Source organism: Anoplopoma fimbria, chromosome 13, assembly GCF_027596085.1.
Source record: "Anoplopoma fimbria isolate UVic2021 breed Golden Eagle Sablefish chromosome 13, Afim_UVic_2022, whole genome shotgun sequence".
In the NCBI taxonomy this organism is placed as follows: domain Eukaryota; kingdom Metazoa; phylum Chordata; class Actinopteri; order Perciformes; family Anoplopomatidae; genus Anoplopoma; species Anoplopoma fimbria.
In genome coordinates, this window is record NC_072461.1 from 20,953,773 (window position 1) to 20,976,985 (window position 23,213).

Consider the following 23,213-nt stretch of genomic DNA (forward strand, 5'->3'; position numbering starts at 1 on the left):
TGTATTCGTATTAGTTTGTTGCACTTATTGTATTCGTATTAGTTTGTTGCACTTATTGTATTCGTATTAGTTTGTTGCACTTATTGTATTCGTATTAGTTTGTTGCACTTATTGTATTCGTATTAGTTTGTTGTTGCACTTATTGTATTCGTATTAGTTTGTTGCACTTATTGTATTCGTATTAGTTTGTTGCACTTATTGTATTCGTATTAGTTTGTTGCACTTATTGTATTCGTATTAGTTTGTTTCTGCACTGTACTTTTGCTCTGGTTTATGCTCTTAGATGCTTGTTTAAGAAAGGAGATGCACTTATGACTTCTGGTGACTAGTAGTTCTCTTGAATACCTATGCTGAATACACTTAAGTCGCTTTGGATAAAAGTGTCTGCTAAATGACTGTAATGTAATGTAAAATGTAATGTAATATGTTAAATCCATCCCCATCCCTCTTTTAAAACTCATCAGATTACTGTCACCTCATAGACAATGGTTAATATATCCAAGAAATACAGTACCAGTCAAAAGTTTGGACACACCTTCTCATTCAACTACTTTGAAGAATCTAAAATATAAAACATATTCTGGTTTGTTGAGCATTTGTTTGTTTACCACATAATTCCATATGTGTTCCTTCATAGTTTGGATGTCTTCAATATTAATCTACAATGTAAAAAAATACTGTACATCTATCTGGGTTCCTATAATTATCGTGCACAAAAATAAATAGGTTTTAGGAAGAAATAACAGTCACATCAGATGACAGAAGAGGACAAAGGGATGAAAAAGGAAAGAGAAGGATCAGTACTGTCTTCAACAGACAAGTTGTCAGGTTTCAGCTTGAAGTTATGGAAGTGACTCCCCTGTCCAGCCTGTGGGGACTACAGCCTGCAGCCCACACTGTCAACCACACAATATGTTAAATCCATCCCCATCCCTCTTTTAAAACTCATCAGATTACTGTCACCTCATAGAAAATGGTTAATATATCCAAGAAATATAAAATATATTAGAAGCCTTTTGCTTCAGATATCCATCAGGGTCTATTTTTTAGTGATGGTGCTTTAAGAGCCCCAAACAATATAGAGTCTGATAGCTGAGGTGACCTCTGGAAGGTTAAAATGACTAAAAATCCCCCTGTATATATGTGATTGGTCTGCATAATCCTCACATGTACTGACACTTTATATAATCTAAAAAGTCAGTAGGTAGGGCACAGAGAAAATATGCGTTTTGATTGTAAGGTGTGTTGAAGGTCGGTGACCCCTGACCCCAATCCTGAATATAACTGTTTTCACAATATCTCACACAACACAATGAAATCAAGACCTTTTTTATTTTGAATTGCCTTTTTTACAACCGTTTCACCGACATAAGAATGATTTTTATTCTTATAAGAGGTTGCTTTCCCCCTCAAACAACTCTCACACACAAAGTCCAAATAAATGTTAAAGACAGGTCTGTTATTTCATCATAGCAGCATCTTAAATGCTTGAAATCATTTTGGTAAAATAAGTAGCAAAACGTTGAAACATCAAAACAGAACTGGCTTTGTGTCTTTCTAATGTAGTTCAGTACAGGAGGATAACCTGCACATTGGGAGATAAAATAAAGTTATAAATTGGGCGTAAAGGCCGCTAAAACAAAGACGAAAGAGAAAAGAAAAAAAAAAGATATTTTTGGGGAAAACACAACCCATCTCAGCCTCGGTCCATGAAAGGCAACATGGGCATGTTTGGCGAGTGTGTGTGGGGTTGTACAGTGGGGATCTGCAGAGCGGAGATCGTTTCGCAGCTCACTCCTGCTCCATCACGTTAGGATGGTGTCGTCTATCTCTTCGTTGGAGTCTGGCATGCTGGCGATTTTCTTCAAGGACCGACGGTGACACTCTGACAGCAGGTCGTTGCTCGCAGAGTCCAGAATGGCAGTAATACTCTGAAATGTAGAAAGAGCAAAAAGTAGAAATTAGAATAAAACCATTTTCCTTTCTAAATGATCTACATCTGTAAATGATACGAGACGGTCTGTAGTCTGACCTGCATGGTTTCCTCTCCCTGTCGGAGTCGTAACAGGTTGATGATGGTGTGTTCGCTCTGAGCTCTCACGCTGGTGTTCTTGTCCTTGGTGTTGTCCAGCAGACTCTTCAGCAGGGGCTTGATGAGATTGGCCTCCAAGGAGGGTGTTGCCGGTTCTTTGAACACCCACCACAGCACCCGCTCTGACACCAGTCTGATGTCACTGGACTGATTCTGAAGACACTGCGAGGTAACAGAGAAAAGACCGTTGAAGCAGGTACTCGTCACAGTATTTATCTTTCTATACACACTCGGTTTTGCGCGATGTGTATTTATTCACAGCTACTTGGTATCGGATATCTATCAGTATGGGATTTAGTAGTAGAACTGAACAAAATGGATTCAGCTTGAATGGGAATTGCTTTGGCAGCAGACAACCATCAATGACCATACTCTATACTCCTCAAGCTGCTATTGCACTTTTCAGCCTATGAGCTAACACTACTTCATGCTACTAATATAGTACCAATACAACCTGGTAATAGAGTAACATCAAGCAACAAATGAACACATGTTTGTCCTTAATACCATGGGGCCTTAAGATAAGATAAGATAATCCTTTATTAGTCCCGCAGCGGGGAAATTTGCAGGATTACAGCAGCATATGGTAAAGTGCACACAAGAGACATAGTAAAAGAAAAACAAGATAAAATAAAATGCAATAAAAAAACAACTATTATAAATAAGCAATAAAAAAAAACAGTAAAATCCACAATAATTGAAATATTATATGTACAGACAGGATAACTATTATAACTATAATTGCACAGGTTTTTAGTGTCATGTGGTCTACAGTTGGTTGTGTAGTCTGACAGCAGCAGGAAGGAAGGACCTGCGGTACCTCTCCTTCACACGCCAAGGGTGAAGCAGCTGGTGGTGAAGGAGCTGCACAGAGCTGCCAGGGTGTCCTGCATGGGGTGGGAGGTGTTGTTCATCAGGGATGACAGCTTGGCCATCATCCTCCTGTCTCCCACCACCTCCACCGTATCCAGTGGACACCCCAGCACACTGCTGGCTTTTGTTTTAAATGAAACAAACTTTTCTTTAAAGCAGCATTATTTGATTTTTGGTGGCCACCAGGGGCATCAGAACAAGCTGCTAACACATTAACATTGTTATCGTTATGGATGTGTGAAAAGAACTGGATACAGCGTTGGAGGCGGAGCCCCGTTCATTCCTATGAAAGTTGCTCAGTGGTGCGTTAAGCCAAAAGAAATTTCCGCTACCAAGTGTAAATTTACCGAAATCTTCTGCATCTCTGGGCGTACAGACCAAGCGCATTAGCGTTTCCCGTAACGCCGCTTCCCAGAAGCCCATTCACATGAACCAAGGAAGGAAAATAATTTTGAAATACAAATGATAAGTGTTTAAGATTAAGAATTGTTTAAGTGTTGTACTTGGAGGTTAATTTAACTACCCAAAAAGTATCCAGTAATTTACAAACTTTACAAAATTTACAAAATTTTTGGGCCCAATGGCATCACGTGTTGGACCAGGAAGTTGTAATTCCACTGTTTGGCCACTACGTAAAATTGGTTTCAAAGCCAATGCGCTCTTCCTGGAGGCTTGGTTATCACCCTATTTAGTTTTTGTTTTTAAGGCAACCTGATTAAGAACAATATTCACTCTCCATTTTGCTCTGAACACATGACATCTAGTGCATGTCTGTCCGTTCTGGGAGAAAGGTCCCGCCTCTGTTGCTCCTCCTGAGGCTTCTTCCATTGATTTCTTATCCGCACGAGGGCCTAAAGATTGAGGGTGTTGTATACTGTACCGACTGTAAAGCCCTTTGAGGCAAACTTGTGACATTGGGCTATTTAAATAAAGTTGACTTGACTTAGTTTTAGTCTCCATCAGCTTCTGAGGGAAAGATCTGGCTCTTTAGCTGTTAAATTCACCCATATATTCACCAGCTAGTTGCTGACTTTGTCTGAACTTTTTTCCCCACTAAAAACAGCGGTCTGCTGATTAAAGTGACACACAAAAAAAATGAAACTAGACAAGAACAGTAAGATTTGGGGCCATAATACCAAAACAATACGCTGAAGTGCTGATGGGATCTGAGGAGTCAGGTAAAAATGATCTGTTGGTTTGTCACTAATAGCGACACATTTCACATTTCATAGTCACTTCAGCCATTTTCAATTTTAAAATGTATTGATAGTGCAGCTGTCATTTATTGTTTTCACACCAAGAGAACGTGTGCAGGGAAAGCACAAGCTCACCTATAAAAAGGAATAAACGTTTATAGAAAAATAATGAATATAACCCCAAGTTAGTACAATTCAAATATGTTTTCAACACTATTATTTGACACAAAGCCAGTATCAAGAGTGAAGAACTGTTAAAAATTAACTTCCTTACTAAAAATACAGAAAAGGGAAGTTGATAGCCTATAAATATCAGTTGAATGAAACAGTTCCTGCTTTACCTTGACAAACTGTGTGATGATGCGCTGGGAAACGTTACTGCCTCCCTCTGTTCTGAGATGATGCCTCATCAGGTATCCCATCGCTCTGATCCCACTGGTGGCAATGGGAATCTGGAAAAAGAGCAGAATCACAGTATAAACTGACGCACATGAGGCCAACAGGAACGGATGTACAATGCAATAGTAGAGGACAGAGAACGGTTACCTATCCTAATGATGTTATATACTGTACACTTTATACATTTGAAGTTGTATTTTAGAAAGAAAACAGTGGGCAATTACTTGTTAATCATATTTTTATGGAAATATCAGTTGAATCTTACATTGAATAGTGGAATGATCTACAATCTGAAGCATTGGTTTTCTGAATGTCAGTGTGATAGTCCTTGGCCTGAAAGTGACTTCATGGAGTCAATGCTGGTTGCCTGGCAACTTTAAAGTAACAGTAAGACTTTTTAATAGATATTTTACAACACGTCACTCCAAATAAAAAAACCCAACCTGCAAATAAGCTAGTTCCCAGAATATCAAACCATTTATTTAAAGGTGACTTATACAGACTATTAATTACAGCCATCAGCTCATGAGAGACATGAGAAATATATTTTGTTAAAGGACAAACAAGAGTGTCACAAACTTTCTTCTCACCCTGTCAGCGGTGGCGTTAGTCAAAACTGTCTCTGTCACAGTGTCACAGTATTCCTTCTCACACAGCCTCTCAGGAGCACACTTGACCGCGATGGCCATGGCCAAGCTCCGACCATGACGCACCATCCAATCAACACCAGACGAATCCGCTGAAGAGAGGAACAACATCTATTAGCTCATGCTCTCACTGTTCTGCTGATGCACAGGGATCAGCAGAAACACACAGGCAAAGACAAACGTTTATGAAACAAATACAAAAATCTTACAATTAACACATTCATAAAAGCTGATGAAAAACACTATTTTTGCTAAAACACACATTTACTTAATCACTATTATTATTACAGTCTGTACACCAAGTCAGTTGTGTTAATAAACAGCAATTAGGGGCAAAAAAAAAATAGAAAGCCCAAAATGATACACATAATGTGATATGTGATGTTTAGTAGGTAACTTTGCATAGAAATACTTACCCAAAACATGCTGAAGTAAAACACTCTTCAGCTCCTCATCTGACAGGAAGGCACACAGCTCTCCAACACAGCCAGCTGACGCCATACGTGTTGCATCCTACGTGCACACGCACACACACACGCACGCACACAAAAAAAGCCAGACAGGTTGAGTGTCATTTACTCTCGTACTGACTCGGAGGCTCAAAACCACCTTTTTAGAAAACCACATCCGCTCTGCCTGACTTCCGTTTTCTACTGTGATCACAGAGGAAACTACACCACAGAACAACTCTCTGTCAAATAATTTCTAAGTGCTCATACGTTTATATATTTTATTCATATGTAATTACTGTATGTAATGTACTCAGCAGCTTTTACATGCCCCTGAATACAGGCATGTTGCCACTGATTAAAAATGAAAACAATCTCTGTATCTGCTCCTCCTGTCATACCTCATCGTGTCCCAGCATGCCCAGTAATGTGGTGGTGATGTTTTTGCGGATGGCTGGGTCCACCTTTGACCCGGCCCCCTGGATGACGAACCTCAAGGCTTGAAGCATAGTCTCCCTGTGAGAGAGGTAAAGAGCACAACGCAAGCATGAGAACGAGCTTTTACAAAATAACAATTAAAATCAACAGGATCTGTACCGCTGAACCCCCTTAAAGTCCTTTGGATTTTATTGACTTCCTTTAAGTTTATAATCGCTTTTCTCACATTGAAAATAAAGCCTGGCTGAATCAAATGCAAATCTAGATATTACAAGATATATTATATAGATATATTTCAGCCAAAATGTTATTAATATGTAGTTGTTTGTTATAAACTCTCGCATATGTACATTTTTAACCTAAACAAATAACTCATACAAACATTTTTGAACCCTTAAATTCGGTTATGTGACAAAGATATAAACTGAGCGTGACAATTCACAATTGAAAAACAGTGCTCTCTGGTGGACAAGCTATGTAATGGTAACACTATTCTTAAATAACCACAAAGATATATTTGGTATTTTTTATCGGCCAATAATATTGGCACCTAATAAAACATTTAGGGATGTATGTCAAGTTATTAATGTGTTTTTTGTGGTGTGCTTCTCTCTGAGGGGCTTCCTTGTCTTTGCTTGTGACCATAACCAACACATCACCCACAGTTTCGCTGATCTTTATGCTCCTCATATTAGCAGCTCCTCTTTTATTTTTCCAGTTATGTGACACAGTGACATCACTGTTTTCTGGCTCGTGACCAGAAAAGTCTGGTTGCAACCCCTCATCACATGTTACGGATGTGTGAGTTGTGAGGAATTTAACAAAAGAGTGTTCACTTCATGAAACTCATGTGTGTAACAGGTGTAAAGAGGCAGACAGGACAAAGACACATTCTGTTTGGACGTGTCAGAAATTGTTTACTTATTGGAAGAGTGTATTGTCAGGTTTCTCTAAAGGAATGATTGGGAATCTAGTCCAGTAGTTTCTGTCTAAGGTGCCATTAGTGTGTCCAAACTCCATTACAATTAGAATGGTTTCATTTGGTATTTTTGTAGCAAGAAAACTTATTCAACTTATGTGAAAGTCAGACAGCCCAACGACATATGACATGTGGATAAGAAAGTTGATGAAGTGTTGCACCTTGAAAGGTTGAGGTTCTCTAATAAGAAGAAATCTCAAATATTTGTCAGAATTGGGAGACCTGTACTAGAGTACTTCGAGGGTATTGGACAGTAGTGGACTGACAGTGTTAATCTGCGCCTCCATCACTGTGTATATGTATTTTATTTTACTAGTAAGGTTTAGTCTTGTGATTTGTTTTTGTATTTTTTCTCTCTTTAATTGTGAAGATAAACCTGGCTAAGTTGCTTAGATGAGACTGTTTTTATTAAATTTCAAATCTTATAATAAAAAAAAAAGTGAAAAGCCTAAATACATAGTATGTATCACCTTAATATATTTTTTATGTATTATTCTTTTAATCATCTTGTGACCCCCATTAAATGTATCGTTGGACCTCATGGGGGTCAACAAAACAACAAGCATCCCAAACCGCAAATTAAGACCTGATTTAAATTGATTTAAAGGGTGAGTCCATCTGAATTCCTTTCCAGAGTTTTTCAAATGGAAATGCCCACTCAGCCGTTAGCAGAAAGCAGTGACCTAGGTAACCAAAGTAAGCTAATCAAAAAGGTTATGAACACTGTGACCGTTAGCACCAGTTGAAAGGATTAGTTCAGATTTTTTGCGGTTGGGTTGCATGTAAACTCCTGTTTGTCAATGGAGTCTGGTGGCTTTGGAGAGAGCGATAGAACGCCTTGAGTTTTTATATTTTCACCCCTTTAACTGGCTGTCAGACATCTCCTTTCCAACGGAAAACTAAAGCGGTTATATTGCCCTCTTCAAAACCACAAAACTCCATTTACAAAAACAGTAATTTTACATCACATAACACAGGAGTTGCTGGTCTACGGTTACATCAATGGCTTATGACCAGTTCACACTACGCAAACTGATTAAAGTCTAACCTGACTCCTGCGTCCTCAGCGTTGCGGATGGCAGCGAGCTGCTCGGTGAAGAGTGGGTCCACCTTGGTGTGGATGGAAACCAGTTGGCCCAGAGCCTCAGCGGCCCTCAGCCTCACCCCACGGCTCGAGTCCTGCAGGGCCTTCAGGAAGGTAGTCTGCAGCTGAGGCAGGAAGGGCTTCAGGGCAATGCCCACCTGGAGGAGGAACACAGTCCAGAAGTTAAGAGTCAAACACTGTGACTTATCCACCTGACTGAAAACGATTGTACATGCAGGTACAGACCTTTGCCAACAGCAGGGTGAGAGTCTCCAGCAGAGCGGTCTTCACCGTCCAGGCAAAGCGGTCTCCTAGGATACGAATGAGCGGGCCAGTGATGTTGATGACTGAGGGGCGCAGTGCCTCGGGGGAGGTCAGCTTGATGACCCCTCCTAAGGCTTTCGCTGCCTCTTCTTTCTGCTCAGGGCTACCAGTGAGGACACCTTCTCTCAGGACAGGCAGGATGCAGGTCACACCCTGTGGAAACAAAGACAATAACATGTAATGAACTACTATTTTATATTACTGGTTAATCTCTCATTTTATGTTTTGTGATTAACTGTAATAAGTCTAAGTCTCTATCATGTCAGAACATTGTTAAAAAGGCCGATTATAATTAAGTCCAAGAGGACATTTTCAAATTGCTTCTTTTCTCCAATCAACAGTCAAGAACCCAAAGATATCACATTTACAATGATATCAGAAACCTGAGAGCAGCAGCAAATCCTTGCACAATTGCCACTGGACCAAGTACACTTTTAGCATTAATGCTTTAAAGGTGCTAAATTTGAGATACAGAACATAAATCTAGCAGCAAACCACTATTAGCTATGTAAACATATGGTGGAGTAATTTCTACGTTTTGTAAACACGGTTAGCTCTGTCACCACTGTTGCAGCTGTTTTTACGGTTTGTGCTGCTGGCACCATTAGCTGCTAGCCACCGGCTCAGCTGTCGCTATGTTAAGGGCCATGTGGTGGCAATCCCTCAAAAATAGACGTGCTGTGAATTTCCAATTTAGCGCCTATAAACGACGTATCGATTGTAAAACAATGTTGGTAGTGTGTTTTTAACCGGGGTTAAACCTTGGCCTCTGAGAATACTCAGTATTGACTGAGAAGGTTGGAGTAGCTCTATAGAACAGTTTAAGTCGACATTTGTGATATTGGTGTTTATAGTCCTAAATAGATGCAACAGTATCAATAAAAAAGACAAATATAGAAAAGCTTGGTAAAGTTTTTCTTTTTCTTCTGTTGGATGATATATTGTGAAAAGACCATGATAAAAAAGAAGATCTATAAATACAAGAACCAAATCATCATGCTGTGATAAAGTCCCAGGAGGAGCCTTCTTACCTTCTTTGGCAGACAGAAACCAGGCAGGTGCTGACCCTTAACGTCTGCAGCTGCTGATTTAATGTCTCGATGCAGATCATCAATCATAGCCAGCTGGCTGCTTGCATCCAGTCTCTATACAAGAAAACAAACACTGATTAACACATAATCAAAGTGCTGATCTGTACTGTCTTTTCATCATAGTGTGTGTAGAAACAATGGAACTATGGTGTCAGATTGTCTTTACATCAATTCCAAAACATTGTACCAACATCAACACACCTTGGTAATGGAGTTAATGGTGTCCCAGCTCTGAACCAGGACTTCTGTGTTAGAGTCATTGAGAAGGCGGATGAGGCCTGACAGCAGGTTGCGAGTATGGTTACTGTAGTCCAGGCGGGTACGGGCAAAGTAGGCGTTGAGGATGGTGACGGCGGCCTGTCTGAGGCCGGGGTCGGCGCCACGTGTGTTCTCCAGCAGGTCGTCTATGATGATCCGCTGGCCCACGTCATCCTCCACCGAGAGGATCACTGTTTGACAGTTGCACAACTCCTAAAGCAACGATAAACACATTATGAGTAAAGAACAAAAGGCTCAAAGACAGCAGATATCATAGCTTGTGAATGTCGGTGTTACCTGTGCTTCTTCTTCCGTTCCCAGCTTTCCTTTGAGGGAGGAGAGTAGGGCGGGCAGGATGACCCCTAGGTGGCGTGTGAGAGCGTCTCCGGCCACAGCGGACAGGAAGGCCAGCACACGGGTGTTCACAGGAGGAGCAGTCAGCTGGTACGACAAGAGGGAACAATCGACTTCAGATACAGCCAGACACAATAATAAGGCATATTAAAGTGAACTTTGACTATTAGACTTTACCTTTGGAACCAAGTAAGGCAGCACAGAGCGACTCTTCACCGACATGACCTGCTTCAGGCCATCCAAAGCAAACTCAGCTGTCTCCTCGTCGTCCTGGGAAAAGACGTTGTGTGTGTTAAAAGCCAGATCGAAAACTTTTGAACGCTATCTGTATTATGTTCGTGTCCTCCTCCCGCACTCACCAGCTGTTTGAGCAGAGTGGGCAGGATGTCATCCAGCGCCTGGTGACCGATGGTTGCATGAAGCTGCTCAAAGGTTTTGGCTGCAGCCTCTCGGACTTCCTCCAGAGGGTCACAGAGCGCCTTCCTCACCGTGGGGACCAGGGACTCAGAGAAGACGAGCACCTACAGTACAAACAAGATCAGGTTAATGATGTTTTTTGTCTGCTGAAATTTTCAGACTCTTGGTCCAAGCTAGGTTAAAAAAATAAGAAAATACATAAATTGACCTAGTTGTCCAAAAGATGCATACATTTAAGCCTAAAGATGTTTTTCTATTACTTTTTTATATATTTAGATTCCAAATAAAAAAAGCAATTCACTTTTACACCAACAGAAAGAAATGGGTAAAAGAGGCTAATTGTGTTAATAGATGATTTTTTGGCATTTTGTGATAGTTGGACAGTGACTGTAGAAAAACCCAGAAAACCAGGATTCTCAGACTGCTCATATCTATCTATTAATATGCAAAAGTTGAAGACATTTAAACTTAAATTTACTGCTCTATAGCCGATATGTTTAAATACCCAAGACATGTTCTAAATACCCAAGACATGTTCTAAAGGCCACAAAAGTTATTTGGGAGTGTTCATGTGACAAGACCAACAAGCTTCCCAGATGCTTTGTTTCACTTTGGAGGCTGTGTAATATTCAGTAGATATTACTTTTTCTAATATGCATTTTGTTGCATTTACTGTGTTTGATAGTGTAAAAACTACCCTTTTCACTAAGATATTTTACTCATTAAGAGACTGAATTGCATTTCTCTTCTCACTTTTGAAACAGAGGGGACATAAAATGGTGAAAATCCTGGTTTAAACTAATCTACTTTAAAAGAAGTCTATAAAACCCCAATAATGAACCTTAATGAGATGCTTTTTATGATTGCAGCTTTGCCTCCTGGGAACAGCTCTGGGCTCTAAAAGTGTTTGTGGCTTCTCTCCTGCAGCAGACCACTCTAACCTTTATCTGAATCATTGTGTGTTACAGCGTCTGCGTGACTCACCGCATCTTTGCTGGTGGACTTCATGATCTCACTGAGGCCGATGCAGACTCCCTGCCTCTCGTCACTCTTGTCAGAGCGCAGACCTTCCTCCAGGATGGGAATAATCTCAGGGAGGATCTTCTCCCCCAGTTTCCTCACCAGATCTCCCAGCGTTCGAGCAGCGATCTAAAAACCACACCAACACACAGCGTCAGTAAAAGGCTCTTCGGAGGTATAAACCAGAGAATATATAAAAACAGTGTGTTTTCAAAGTTCAAAGGAGTAATACCGTTCTCTTGTCAGGGCAGGTGGAAGCCAAGAAGCCCAGCAGCAGAGTGAAGAGGGTTGGGAGGATCTCTCGAAGAGTCCTGGGGGTGTTTGAGACAACGATCTTCCACACGTGGAGGGAAGCCTGTCGAACCACCAGCTGAGTGTCTGAGCGGCCCATGTAGAGTCCAGAGAGGACACGATTACGCCGCTCGGCACCAAGAGCGCCAATGATAGCCTGGAAGAGAAAAAAAGGTCAGCAAATTTTTACACATCAATGTCTAAAAAAAAACTGCTATGATGGCAAGTAGAGATATAGCAAGAAGCCAACTTTCTTTTATGAACTCAATGGATCTGTAGAGGAATTATTTGTCTTTTTTGTAGAAAATAAATGTATTCATACTTTATTGGATGCAGCTGTTCCAAAGTTGTCGTCCTCGCAAGCGGTCTCGGTGGTCATCTTTCCTGTCACTCCAGAGATGTGGAACAACAGATCTCCAAGCAGCTGCACAGAGCTGAACCTGAAAACGGACGGGGAGATGGAACGAACAACGAGTCAATAGGAGAGTGACATTTATTCAATCACTGATGTGTTACAGCGTTTTTTTTTAAAAACCGACCTGATTCTCCACAGGTCATCGAACAGGCCCTGCTCCAGCTCAGGAAGCAGCAGAGCAATGGCGGTCTCAGCATACATGCTGATGATTCGCTGGCCGGCTCGCAGTGCCGTGTCCCTCACGTATTCATTCTCATCAGCCAGAGCCTGGTGGACAACACAGGTAGAGTAAGAGCAAAGGTTGAACATGCTGAATTGAGATTCCTGTACTTCTTTCCAAAACCTGTTTTCAGGCAAATATACCTGCTGGCCCCGATATTTTTAGTATGTGTAAGCACGTGTGTGTGTGTGCGTTCTGAAGACCATGTACTGAAACAAGGATGCTTTCTCCAAACCTCATTAACTATTAACACAATAGATATGATCCGACCTTAAATTGCTGTAATATTACTGGAGCAACTTTTCCCATGCAGCATTTACTTAAAGTTATTTTTCAAAATGGCGGTTTTCAGCTCAAATGTGTGGCAAAATATATATGACTTTAGGATAAATTAACAAACTGGAGTGAAAAAAATGTTTTTGTCAAACGGCTTAATCAGATAAGCATACAAGCAGATAAGCTATACCGAATCAGAAGTAGTATTTTTCTACAAAAAAAAGTAAACACACAATTTAATATATGAAAAATAACATTGGGGATGCTGAGAAAAAGGACAAGAACATTTCCAGGTGTAGTCATTTTTAAATCACAGGAAAATCTTCGACCCCAGTAAGAGCACTGAACTTTGATTCACAGTAAAATGCTAAAAAAAAAAAAAAAAAAAAAGGCTTTGTGGTCATAGCAATACCTTGAGAATGCAGGGGATGATGGGCCCAACGTAGGGAGTAAACCTGTCTCCAAAGGTGAGAGGCAGGTAGATGAACATCATGATGTAGCCGTCTCTGACGTGAGAAGCGATGTCTATCTTGCTGGCTGTTTGCACCACATCTGGCATCAGCTTGTCAAGCTTCTCCACTCCCAGTCCAGCCATCACCTCAGCCAGACCTGAAGACACCCACACACAAATCATTAAGCGAGTCATGAAGAGATAATCGGGAACAACACAGAGACAAGAGTGTAGAAGAACCGACCTTGTGCGGCTCCGGAGCGATCTACAGAGCTCTGCTCAGAGGCCAGGGTCTCCATGAGCCACGGCAGCAGGTCATCAAAGCAGGATTCTCCCATCCCCTTCACCATGGCACCCAGGGCTTTGGCTGAGACTGTACGTACCTGGAGAGGAGAAGGAGAAAAGCAGTTATAACTTCAACTTAACACATACAGAGCATCTTTTTCTGTAGTTACTGTTTCTCACTAAACACACCTCAGGCACCGGGTCCAACAGGGAGGCTTTCAGTCCAGGAATAACACTAGGCAGGTATGGTGACAGATCCTGTAAACGACAACACATATCACACCATAAAACAAATACAATTCCTCAGAATAAACAAGTTTAAAAGGAAAAATAAATGTTTTATTTAGTTTTTTTAGCTCAGTGTAATATTTAGAAGATGCTGCGTACCTTCTGGTCAGTGAGGGAGTACATGTTGCCAATGATCTGAGCGGCCATCTTGCGAGTGTCAGTGGAGCGATCCTGGAAGGCCCTCTGGACGATGGGCATGATGAGGGCCAGGGAGGGGGCGTCGATGAAATGTACAAACTTGGTGTCCAGCAGAGTCTGCAGGCACGTCTGGGTCCTCCTGGACGGCTCAGTGAGAGCGTCCAGCAGGATCGGGGTAATAGCTAAGAGAGAGGATCAATGACTCTGGTGTTAAGAAACTAGCTTACTAACCATCAGTGGTAGAAAAAAGTAATTCTCGTAACTGTACGTGTTTGTTGGATGCCAACCTCATTTTATTTTTATTATAATTTGTATTCATGTCTGGCATTGTCTGGAAAAAAACGTTTCTGGCACGATTTCTGAGCTGCTAACTAAATTACTTTTATTGTGTTTTTAAGAGGTTAAGTAGAGCACAAATTTGTTTAAGAGCATAAAGTTCCTAACAGATTTAGCCTCTTAATGTGTTCTCTCAAAGTCCACCAGATTGATGCATTTAACTTGAAATTGTACAACATTTTCTTTTTAAATCTGTGATGTTTTAAAGTCAATAATTAATTGGGTTAATAATCGTGATTATGATTTTTGCCCTAATCAGGCAGCCCTACTCTGAGTCACTTACCCAGGATTTCTGGGTTGCGGATGACAGAGCCGATCTGGCGCAGGGCTTGCTGGCCGGCCTTCTGCACCTTCACATGGGAGTCAGTCAGCACCTCGGTCAGCTTGGGCACAATGCTGGGCAGGCAGGACGACAGCTGCTTGGGTGCACAGAAAGCCATGGCGCCGAGCAACTCCACCGAGCCTGGAGGGAAAGAGGAGAGTGAGTCACAAGAAGCTTCTGTTTGAGTGAACAACTCATATGATTGTGACTGTCCTCATATGTGAAAACAAAAAACTGTTATACACAACTATAATCACAATTGTAATCAACTAGACAAGGCCTAATAATATTCCAAAAACCTGAAGAGGGGCTCCTAACCTGCTTTAGTTCTCCAGGACTCCTCCTCTAGAGCCACCAGCAAGGAGGGAAGGACCAGCTTCACCCCGTGGGCGCTCAGGTTCCTCATCACAGCCTTTGCACAGTCATCTGCAGCCTGTTAGAAGAGGAGGTAGGAGGGAAAAACCCACACAGTTTAACACAGAAAATGATCAACCTTTCCTCAATGAGTGCACGTTTAATGGACCACATGTGATGCCAAGACACGGGTAATGTAAGAGATGTATTTGAGCAGAAACTGAGATATTAAAGCAGCGAAGGCTCTGGGATGTGATCTGTTTGCTCACCTCTCTGACATACTGGTTTCCATCTCCAAAGCAGAGCAGGAGGTGTGGCAGCACGTGGACCACATACGGCTCAAACAGCTTCCCCAACATGTTACACAGCATCTCAAAGGCAAACAGCGCTCCTGGACAGAGAGAAACAGTTGGTCAGTGCTTTATGCTTTTTAAATAGAAGTAGCATTAAATTTGCAGGTAGATGCTGGATTCTGGTACTCGTGTGGTAGATAACGACCATGTAGTCTGACATCCATGACACATAATATATGCATCAATGTGTGTAAATTCATACAAAACCAAACAGTTAAATGGTTGGATGAAACCTCACTGACCTTCCCTCCGTCTGAAGTTCTTCTTGTCCTGGATGCCGTCGGTCAGAGTGGTCATGATGTCCTGCTGTTTGAGCGCCAGGATGCCCAGACCTTTGACCAGGCCTGCCAGTCCGTACGCCGCCCCCTTCCTCTCTGCGTACTTGTCGCTCTCCAGCAGCAGCTGCAGCAGGTTCCTTACAATCCCTGCAGCGTCCTCCTTGATGGCAGGGACCAAAGGAGGTAAACAGCTGGCCACTGACTCCTGGACCTGAAGAGGGATGACAAAGAAAATGACAATACGATGAAAAGTAATGGACTGTCAGCAAAGGGGATCTGTAAAAAAAAAAGGCTATGATAGACTGTAAGGATTCAAACTCTGGAATGCTGAACTCTCAACCATACAGGGTAGGTAGGAAAGCAGGATGAGGGGCTTACCTGCTGTGATGGTGTAGAGAGTGCAGTGATGAGTTTGGCCACGATGGGTTTGACTTTGGGGTCACTTTTATCCAGATGTTTGGCCAAGGAGCCCATGAGAATAACCACACTCTGGCGGACAGCGTCGTAGCTGGCGTCCTGAGGGGCGTCCTTGAGAAACTCCTCAAACACTGGCAGCAGGCAGCTCACATTGTCCTGTTACAAAAGGCAGGTACATAAGTTACATAGTGGTCACGTAATACATAGTACAACGTATATGTGCGTTTGAGAGGTGTGATGTATGGTTGTTGGCTGAAAAACGCAAGTACCTTTCCGTGTGTGTTGAGCGCAGAGAGGGCAGCGTCCAGCATGCATCGGCGCACCTCAGCGTGGCGGTCGTTCAGGGCATCAGGAACGAAGAAGAGGAAGAGAGGGGTCACCTGAGATTCACCCAGGAACTGGGAGAGTTTGTTCAGAGCTAGAGCAATGCCTCCCCTGAAAAAGAAGAGTGTGTGAGAAAATGGCTCAGTAAACAAAAAGTAATATTTAATGTTTATGGTTTCTAGTACTCCGTTATTATGAGATTAGCTTTTCCGATAATATCTGGTAGATAAACACCAAAGCAATGCATTAATAAGCAAACAATGTGGGTTTGGAGTTAGGATATAATCTGTCTCAAAAGTACAAGTAGTAGTGAGCACCTTCCTGCATATTTCTGTCACAACTATTTTTGTCACATTATATTTTCCTCTAGGAACGGCTCCAAATATTTATGCACTGAAAAATAGCATGCTCATGTAGATATTAAGATGGTGAATTGTGCATTCATGACTCTATTGGGCACTGATTTCCAATTTAAGATTAAAAAGTCTAAAAACCCTGATGTATCTCATCTTTGCAAACAAACATTGAGATTTACCTGGCCTCCCATTGGTCAGGTGGAGATTCAGAGATGACTCTGCCCAGGGCATCCAGCACAGGAGGTGGTCTCTTTAAAAACAAAAAAATAAAAAATATTATATTTTGACTTCTGAGCTCAAATTCCACAAGTATTAGGAGCCAGAGCTATAAGAGTAATAATGTGGTTTGGCTGTGGTGCAGGTTCTCACATAGAGTTTCTTGTGGTAGAGCTCAGTGAGCTGGCCCAAAACTGTGGCAGACTGGTCTCTGTACTGGGACACGGCGCTTGACAGAGCTTCGGCTGCAGCAGAGCGGACAGCCTCCTCATGGTGGGTGACGTCGCCGATCAGCAGGGAGCAGATCTCAGGGACCAACTCCAGATCCAAAGATTCCCAGAGTCTGAGGAGGAAGGCCAAACCAGGCAATTAGTTCAACTATATAAGAGTGCAACAATCTAATTTTGCTGGAAAAAACATATTCTAACGACACTTGAAGAACTGCAGAACTGGTTAATACTTTGAATTGTCGAAAATGAATGTGATTTGGAGAACAAAAAACAAAACAAAAAGAAAAATATGGAGTATGCTGACTGAAAAGACAAAGAATACACTTCGGTGATGTGTTACGAGTTCAAATGTAGAATGGTCGCTAATCTAGAGGAAGAAAGGAGCAAAAAACTAATACATACCTTTCAGCCAAGTCTCGGCCCTCCTCCTCAACATCAAACCTGGCAACCCAAAGCCTGCGCAGCAAACTCAGCCCACTGGTCTCTGTGCTGTCTGTGGGCAGAGCGAACTCCATCTCCAACAATCCCTGAGCACGGAGAGATTGTGTGTTAGTAGCATGTCTTATATGAATACACACAGGTTATATCAATTATTACTTAACCAAGGTTATAACTACATATGTTTATAGCAGTGCTTTGATCTAAAACTTATATATATTTTGAGGGTCACAAATTTGTTTTTAAGCACTTAAATCTGTGGCGAAATCAGCTGAAAACCATCACATGTGGGGACATTTTCTGTCTGAAGGTCACCGGTTCACTGAGGGATAAGGCCAGCTTCAACAAATATCAAGTGAAGAGATTTACAGCTCACCCTTAGGGCAGCATCCCGGACAGAGAAGCAGGGGGAGAGGAGGGCTTCGAGCAGGACGTCTATCTCTTGCTGCTCTGCCACAGTGCAGCCGTCTCCTCCTCCAGCACTGGCACACAGAGCTGTCAGGCACTGAGCCGCCAACACCTGAAACACAGCAATTTAGTTCAATCAATAAGTCAGTCACATAAATAAATAAAAATATGTATACATATATATGATAATAAAAAGACAAATAAAACGGATGACAAAAAAGTTGGTAAACTCAAAAAGTAAAAGTCTGAATTTGAAATGGATTTAAAGTCTGTCTGTAAAAAATCACATGTTTACCTGGAGCCTCGGTGTGGCTGTAGAAATAATTCTAGTCAGCAGCAGCAGCATGTTGACACGTGGAAGCAGTTCTGGGCCGTTCTGAGATGGGAAAACGTAACACTTAGTACATAAATCTACAAAATAAATGGTTCTGTCACAAAAAGCTTCTTATTTTTTACTTTACAGATGAACGGCTCGGCTTAAAAGCTGTGAACAATGTGTGGAAACCCAAAAGACGGCTGTGTTGATGCCCGTGAGTTAATACATTCTGGGGGCGCATGGTAACAATTTCTCTTTAGTTACTCATCATTTCTAGCTTTCTACACTGCTATATTTTCACATGAATATTGTATTTTGTACATGTATTATCTTCCTGTGCAGGTCATATTCAAAAGAAAATGCAATGGAGATGTCGGTCTCTACCTCATCTATAACAATGTCATCCATGTCTGTGGCGGCCCGGAGCTGCGAGTGTTGCAGGACGATTTGTAAAGCTCTGGTCATCTTGTTCTCCGTCTCCTCGGTGCTGCCTGAGGACTCCCTGAGCATAGCGTTGAGCAGAGGGAAGCAGACGGAGAAAGCAGGAGCAGACAGTGGCGCCGTGACGTCTGGGGAAAGAAAACAACCACAACGCAAAGAAACAAGAGAATTCAGTATGCAAGCATCGTCACATTTCTTATCTTGGTTGTTTGCTACGACTCTGACTTGCTTTGTTGCATTTAAACGAAAAAGGGTTGGCATATGAAATCGTCTGCATCTTCCACACAGGAAACAGAATGATAATACAGAACATCTTCGGTCTCATGTTGTCATACATATGAGAAAGAATTACAATATAATACGTGTCTGATTACGTTTTTAAAGTTGTCCCTTCACAACTTATTTGGGATTTGCAATTGTGACAAATTGCAGATTTATGACTTCGACGACGTGTGTGTGTTTGTGTGCCGCATGATAAAAAAACTATCATGTGTCAGCGGCAGCTCACATGTGTACATGTGACCGGCAAAAAAAAAAAGAAAATCGTAAACAAGAGACTGGCCAATCAGCTGAAAACTGGCTGGTATCAATCAGCATCTCTTAAAATTACTATTTTTGGCATTGGAGTCATGTGGCTTTGAAGAGAGCATAGATAACAGCTTCAGTTCCTGGCGAGAAAGGGCTGTCCGACGGAATGGTAAAGCTTTGTAGCTATACTAAATATAACATGCACTTAAGCGTATAATCATTTTTTTGGTGGGCTGTTTTCTTTTTTTGTCGAAGATACGTTTTGCTGCTGCCACCGTCCACAGCAGTACATTGCTTTTCTTCCTTGCCCATACTCCTATGTGTTTCTCCAAACAGTCTGCGTGACGACCACCATCTACTGTACGTAACACACTGACTATCTATGTATGTACCAGTCTTGGCGTCCTTCTGTGGGACAGTGTGGTTGTGCAGCAGCAGTATGGTGCGGTGGGCTGCCGTGTCCAGGTCCTCCTGTTCCCAGGCCTCGTCTAGATCACACTCTGGCTTCAGCAGCCGTAAAGTCACATGTCCAACAAGCATGGCTAGAAGGGAAACAAGTCACAATGAGTCAAGATGCTGTGTCTGTCAATACAATAAAAATACTAAGACCGGCCACGTACCTAGATGTTTAAAGTGTTTGGGCATGAGGCACACTCCGATGTCCAAGAAGACCTGCTGGATGCACGGAGCAGCCAGAGGGGACTGTAACAGGGGTATCAGGACCTGGAGGACGGGGGGGAGCTCCCTGGTGATCTGAGGCGGTCTCTCTTTCAGAGTGGCTTCCAGCAGACCCACCACGCTCTGCAACTCCACACTCAGCTGGTGAAACGAGAAGTATACCACGGTTAAACAAAGAGAAATAAAGAAAGTCCCGCGTCAGGCGCTCAGTATTTGAGAATTCATTTAAGTGACTTGGTTTCATACCCCTTGAAGTCTCTTGCGAATAGTGGCCTCCTTTTCCAGCTGGATTTGCATCATTTCCTTCTGTTTGCTGGTGAGTTGCAATTCATCTTTGATGCCTTTTTTCTTCTTTAGCTCCTAAAAATCAAAGAGAAATCAATTAAAAATGTGCTCCAGACATTAACACCACCAAAACAATACAGATGATGGTAAGTGGACTTTACCTCCTGTAACTCCAGTTCAATGATCTGTTCCTTGTAGGAGTAGGCCTTGTTCTCCCTCTTCATGTTGACCTTCTTGGTGCTTTCTCTCTGGGCACTTTAGCAATATATAGAGGAGGAAGACAGAAGTTAATGAACGCCAAAAGGATGACAGAAAGTCCAGGCGACTTATGTTTAGTTCATAGTGGTGGGTGAGCCTGAGTTTTACCTCTCGAGGATGCTGTTGTCATACAGTTCTCCCTCGGGTGTCAGCAGGATGGCGTACTCCTCCCTGGTGACATGAAGCAGAGCGGGTCGGGAAAGACCCTCGGTGACATGACTGATCACCCGCGGTAACAGCTTGTTTGGGGAGAGGCTGGAGAGAGCACCGACTGCATTTTTCACCGCCTGTAGAGAAAAACAAGACCGATAAACATCATGGTGTCATGTAAAATACTTCAGCAAAAGACGAAAACAAATGTCCTACTTGATATTCTGCACAAAAAGTATATTTATCGTAGGTAAACGCAGCACAAGTAGACGTTTGTTATTTTCTGACCTGGTTGTCAGTGTTGACCTCCAGTAGATGTGGCATAATAGCCTCCAGGTTCTTTTCTATAAATTCTTCTGCTTTTATGTTCATGGAGAGGAGCAGAAAAGGCCAGAGGTCACAGCGAACTCCAACTGAAAGAGAGACACAGAGCGGATGACAAGTGAATATAGGACGGAGCACTAATACACCACCCCAACAAACGCTGGTGTTATTATTTTAAGTATCTAATGGGGACAACACTTTTGGAAATTGGTCCAGGATTGAGACAATAACAGCAATAACGCAACGTCAATATTAGTCCACTAAAAGTGTTTGTTTTTGCCACTGACCGGCTCCGACTGTTATTTTAAGTGCCTGGCAACGTTATGGAAGAACCCTACAGAAAAAATATAACTTTTATTCTTTGCCTTTCGCTTGATCCGGTTTGTTTTTCTTGGTCTGATATCCTGAGAAAGGGTTAGGCCTCATCTGCATTGTCGAAATCAGCTAAATACGAAGCCATGATGTGGAAAATGTCTCTCCTCGATACTTTACTTTAACAACTTGGGCAGTCCTCACTACAACTCTTACTCTCATTTCCACTTTTGATCTTAGGGCAACAAGTCACAAACTGCGAGATTTCAGAACAAGACTTGGTTAGACACAACAACAAACAGACCGGATGAAGCGAAAAAGAAAAATGTGTTATTTGTCTGTAGTGTCCTTCCCATAATGTTATCAGTAGCTTAAAATAATAATCTGAGCATGCCAGTGGCAAAAAACAACCATTTTAGTGGATGTACAGTGACAGTAGCTCTTGCCCTATATGATTACATCGTAGCCTGTTTCACCGCTGCAGGATGCAATGTTCTCGATCAATACAGTACCAATTTAGAAAATAGTTGCCCCCATTAATCACTTAGACACAAAAACAAGTCAGTACTTTCATTCTGGAGGGTTACTCATTCTCATACCTATGGATGGATGGTGAGTGACTATGAGGGTCTCCATGGCCAAGTTCTCTGCTTCGGTGGGGTCGCCCCACTGGCTGGCCGAGGAGCAAATCACACACAACGCGTCCAGCAGGACACGAGGGGGAATGTAGCTGCGACCGAGCTCAGTCAGCTCCCCTGACTCTGACACCAGGACGTCCTGGGGCAAAACCTGAAAGTTTACATCACACAGTCAGTAACAATCAGGCAGAGAAAAAAAATGACCACATATTTTAAACAGGCAAGCTTTAGCGGTTGACTGATTCTATTATCCACAACCAACTTTTAAAGAAGTAGCTCTATGTTTTTGAGGTCTATGGTGAATAATCAGTCGTACTTTGTGTTTGTTGATGACCGCGCGGAGTTCTCCCAGAAGGCCATGGGCAAGACTTGATCCACCCAGAGAGGAGAGCAGCTTCCTGATCGTCTGCTTAGCCCGCTTCCTGACAAGCCAGCTCCGAGACAGCAGGACCGCGACTGTGGCGTGATGATACATCCTACAGAAGAGTTGAATGCGGGAAAAAATTACTGGTGATTTAAGTGCTACAGGATTAAAGTAACTGACACAAATCTGTAATTACTTTTGTGCTCTGCATTTTCCTTTCACATAAGTACATAAGAACTATTTAGACAAAACCTTTGAGAAAGCAAATATATAAATATCTCAAAGCTTCAATTGAGGTTTTCGAATGATTTTCTGTTATTATGATATATAAATGTATTTAATGGTGCTGTTAGATTGCTGTTAGACCACCCTGTTAATAGAGGTGCATTCTTTACTTTGTGTACGGCAAGCGGGAGAGTAAATTATTTTTGATTGCAGAGACAATTTTGTTTTTGAAAGGCTAAACACCAACAAATATGGACTGAAGCAGAATATTTTGTTAGAAAAAAACATATTATGGATTTTGGACAATCCTACGCACCTGCCTCTGGAATCTTATTCTACAAATAGTGAATTACTATTAAAACTAGTTTAGTCTTATATACAACTGTGCTGAAATACTGGCTTTAAACAAAATTACCAAACACGCAAAAAAAAACAAATGTGTATTTATATTTATGGTGTCAACATTTTCTTTGTCAAATGTTCTCTGCATGTTATCGGGGAGACGGACTCACAGTGATTTGCTGGTGTTAAGCCTGTGAACATGGTCCTGGAAGAGCCTTTCACAGAGCTGCATCACCGTGAGAAGAGCTAAAGACAGAGTGAAAAAGACAGAGACAGCCAATCATTTCATTTCTAAATATGAATATTAATCTGAACACTTGTGAGCCTTTTAGCTG

The 23,213-nt window shown here is 42.0% G+C and overlaps 1 protein-coding gene across 1 annotated transcript in view; it reads right to left on the bottom strand.

The window, feature by feature from the left end:
- Positions 1 to 1,313: 1,313 nt before the first annotated feature.
- gcn1 (GCN1 activator of EIF2AK4) overlaps positions 1,314 to 23,213 on the bottom strand; it is a 28,189-nt gene continuing 6,289 nt past the window's right edge. The window contains exons 16-57 of the mRNA XM_054610385.1: positions 23,049 to 23,124; positions 22,264 to 22,423; positions 21,909 to 22,098; positions 20,962 to 21,086; positions 20,632 to 20,810; positions 20,427 to 20,520; positions 20,227 to 20,340; positions 19,923 to 20,121; positions 19,695 to 19,844; positions 18,718 to 18,902; positions 18,313 to 18,393; positions 17,986 to 18,129; positions 17,574 to 17,698; positions 17,095 to 17,284; positions 16,905 to 16,975; positions 16,315 to 16,480; positions 16,007 to 16,201; positions 15,593 to 15,839; positions 15,267 to 15,388; positions 14,962 to 15,076; positions 14,605 to 14,784; positions 13,947 to 14,167; positions 13,749 to 13,817; positions 13,519 to 13,657; positions 13,236 to 13,432; positions 12,452 to 12,594; positions 12,235 to 12,352; positions 11,854 to 12,069; positions 11,586 to 11,750; positions 10,544 to 10,705; positions 10,362 to 10,454; positions 10,128 to 10,271; positions 9,774 to 10,043; positions 9,513 to 9,626; positions 8,404 to 8,634; positions 8,122 to 8,315; positions 6,058 to 6,172; positions 5,624 to 5,720; positions 5,151 to 5,299; positions 4,503 to 4,613; positions 2,033 to 2,254; positions 1,314 to 1,931 (exon numbers count right to left, since the gene is read on the bottom strand). Of these exons, the coding sequence (XP_054466360.1) occupies positions 1,806 to 1,931; positions 2,033 to 2,254; positions 4,503 to 4,613; positions 5,151 to 5,299; positions 5,624 to 5,720; positions 6,058 to 6,172; positions 8,122 to 8,315; positions 8,404 to 8,634; positions 9,513 to 9,626; positions 9,774 to 10,043; positions 10,128 to 10,271; positions 10,362 to 10,454; positions 10,544 to 10,705; positions 11,586 to 11,750; positions 11,854 to 12,069; positions 12,235 to 12,352; positions 12,452 to 12,594; positions 13,236 to 13,432; positions 13,519 to 13,657; positions 13,749 to 13,817; positions 13,947 to 14,167; positions 14,605 to 14,784; positions 14,962 to 15,076; positions 15,267 to 15,388; positions 15,593 to 15,839; positions 16,007 to 16,201; positions 16,315 to 16,480; positions 16,905 to 16,975; positions 17,095 to 17,284; positions 17,574 to 17,698; positions 17,986 to 18,129; positions 18,313 to 18,393; positions 18,718 to 18,902; positions 19,695 to 19,844; positions 19,923 to 20,121; positions 20,227 to 20,340; positions 20,427 to 20,520; positions 20,632 to 20,810; positions 20,962 to 21,086; positions 21,909 to 22,098; positions 22,264 to 22,423; positions 23,049 to 23,124 (6,404 nt within the window). The 3' untranslated portion in view covers positions 1,314 to 1,805. The remainder of the gene's footprint in view (positions 1,932 to 2,032; positions 2,255 to 4,502; positions 4,614 to 5,150; positions 5,300 to 5,623; positions 5,721 to 6,057; positions 6,173 to 8,121; positions 8,316 to 8,403; positions 8,635 to 9,512; positions 9,627 to 9,773; positions 10,044 to 10,127; positions 10,272 to 10,361; positions 10,455 to 10,543; positions 10,706 to 11,585; positions 11,751 to 11,853; positions 12,070 to 12,234; positions 12,353 to 12,451; positions 12,595 to 13,235; positions 13,433 to 13,518; positions 13,658 to 13,748; positions 13,818 to 13,946; positions 14,168 to 14,604; positions 14,785 to 14,961; positions 15,077 to 15,266; positions 15,389 to 15,592; positions 15,840 to 16,006; positions 16,202 to 16,314; positions 16,481 to 16,904; positions 16,976 to 17,094; positions 17,285 to 17,573; positions 17,699 to 17,985; positions 18,130 to 18,312; positions 18,394 to 18,717; positions 18,903 to 19,694; positions 19,845 to 19,922; positions 20,122 to 20,226; positions 20,341 to 20,426; positions 20,521 to 20,631; positions 20,811 to 20,961; positions 21,087 to 21,908; positions 22,099 to 22,263; positions 22,424 to 23,048; positions 23,125 to 23,213) is intronic.